The sequence below is a fragment of the Didymella exigua genome (assembly GCF_010094145.1).
Source record: "Didymella exigua CBS 183.55 unplaced genomic scaffold M421scaffold_24, whole genome shotgun sequence".
NCBI classification, from domain to species: Eukaryota; Fungi; Ascomycota; class Dothideomycetes; order Pleosporales; family Didymellaceae; genus Didymella; species Didymella exigua.
In genome coordinates this window covers 371424-373372 of record NW_022984798.1, presented here as the reverse complement: position 1 = coordinate 373372, position 1949 = coordinate 371424, and the positions used below count along the sequence as shown (strand labels likewise).

Sequence of the window (1949 nt, the reverse complement as noted above, 5' to 3'; positions counted from 1 at the left end):
ACTAGTACAACCTAGGGTTAGTTGTATACAAACTAGGTTAGTAATATACCCAAACCAAACCTATACCTAGCACGTGCTACCCTACCTATACCTATACCTAGTCACGTGCTACCCTCCCCTACCTATGGTCCGTGTAACCCTACCCTACCTATACCTATGGTCCGTGCGACCCTACCCTACCTATACCTACGTCCGTGCGACCTATACCCTACCTATACCCTACCCTAGGTACATGGTACCCATCCGCCAGTCTACTATTGTGTTAGGCAGGGTAGAGAGGAAAAAGGAACCTTTAACCTTGTCTAACTCAAACATCTTCGTCATAGCTTTTGCCATAGTTTGCGATGATGTGGCACAGCAGTTAGCCATCCTAGTCTAGTGTTAGTAGAACTTGTTAAGGTAGAGCTAAAGGTCATTACTGTTGTTGTACCTAAGGTTAGTCAGGCTGCGGAAGAGGGCAATAGACATATTGCCTGTGTCTTGGTTGAAACGTCCAGCCAGGTGTGTCCAGGCTTCTATAGCGGTGTCGCAGCTGGTGACAGACATGGTGAGGTCATTGTGGACGGCCAAAATGAGCATAACGAGGGCCTTATTGTCGTTGGCGTCCCAGTCATTCTAAGTGTCGCCTGCGGTGTCCGGCTGTTTGGTCTTGCCGCTGACGATAGGCCAGAGCTCTGCGTAGCGGAAGGCGATCTGCCATGCTGACCGCCATTTGGGATAGTTATCGCCACGTGAGGTGAGCTTTGGCAGCGACTCAGGGGAGAACTTGAACTGGAATTTAGACGCCATGATGGTGGCACCCAGGTATTAAGTAGCGAGATAACCTGCTGTCCGCCAGATATCAGTGCTTGCTGTTTGTCGTTAATTGTCGGGTAGGTGCTGGTAGCCGTGCAATGAGGTGCCGTGAATTAGCCTGTTAGTGTAGGGCTTGTGCAGTTAGTTGATGTGGTAGCAACACGTTTGGCGAGAACAGCAGTGAGTTGATTATCGAAGTAGGGGCAGGTAGGTTAATTCAGTCAATGAAGACGGTGAGTTGTGACGCGCGCAGTTGCTGGCTTGTAGGCTGCGGGCTGCGTGTTGGTGACAACAAGGTAGGTCCGCTTGTAGCAGTAGCAGTCTGGCGGAGAGGTGTAGTCGCGTCAGTGACAGGTACGATGGCAAGTAGCAGAGCAGTCAAGAGGCCTTTGTGAGGGTCGATGTTGATGCAGCTCGCTTGTGCTGTATGACGGGAGGTGGGTGGTATCTGGGTAGCAGCCCAGGCTCATAACCTGTTGAAATATGTAATTTTATTAATTTTGTGTTAAGTGAGGCTACGAACAGTATATATAGGTGAGTGACCGTAAACAGTGCTAGTCCCAAATAAGCATCGTCTCACTACCAGAGGTAGTTGCGACTGCAGAGAGAGCAGGAGAGCTTCTGCTGCTTCTGATTGACTAGGCAGCACCTGCCTTCAACAGTTGAGAGGTGGCTTCCAGCCTGGTCGCCAGCGCGCGTAACCAGCATTGTACATGATATTTTCGTAAGCGATACACTGAAATTTGGCAGGCCAGCGTTCACAAAGTCTCCATCCTTGATGGCCTGCCAGCTCTCCTTCTCCCAGCTCTCCTGCGACGCAATAGTGAGCTCCACAACGCGAGCGCGTTGCTCATCGTCAAGCAGTCGCGGCGCGCCTCTAGTAGACGCAAATTCATAGCAGCAAGGGTCAATAATTGTAGTGTTCAGTTCAGTTGCCTGCTTGTTAACTCGCTGTATAGTTCTAGTAATCGTGGACTTGCTAGCGACGCCAGGGGGGAAGAGGTTATAACGGTTTTCGAAATACCATGTACATCACGTGCAGTGGCGAGGGGTATTCTCAGAACTTCAACGCATCACCCATAGGCTAATTCTGAGTGTATTTTGATGATTGCAGCTGTTTTCTCAACCTTCTATACACGTTTAATTTATTCATG

At 49.7% G+C, this 1949-nt stretch overlaps 2 protein-coding genes across 2 annotated transcripts in view; both read right to left on the bottom strand.

Annotated features, from left to right (window-relative positions):
• Positions 1-405: 405 nt before the first annotated feature.
• M421DRAFT_68308 (uncharacterized protein) lies at positions 406-615 on the bottom strand (the record flags this gene model as incomplete). Its single annotated transcript, XM_033596500.1, has 1 exon — positions 406-615. A coding segment is annotated over one exon (210 nt), but the record flags the coding sequence as incomplete, so codon positions are not given.
• Positions 616-1333: 718 nt separating this feature from the next.
• Positions 1334-1949, bottom strand: part of M421DRAFT_423152 (uncharacterized protein) — a 2830-nt gene continuing 2214 nt past the window's right edge. The window contains exon 2 of the mRNA XM_033593376.1: positions 1334-1800. Coding sequence (XP_033446410.1) covers positions 1375-1800 — 426 coding nt within the window. The 3' untranslated portion in view covers positions 1334-1374. The remainder of the gene's footprint in view (positions 1801-1949) is intronic.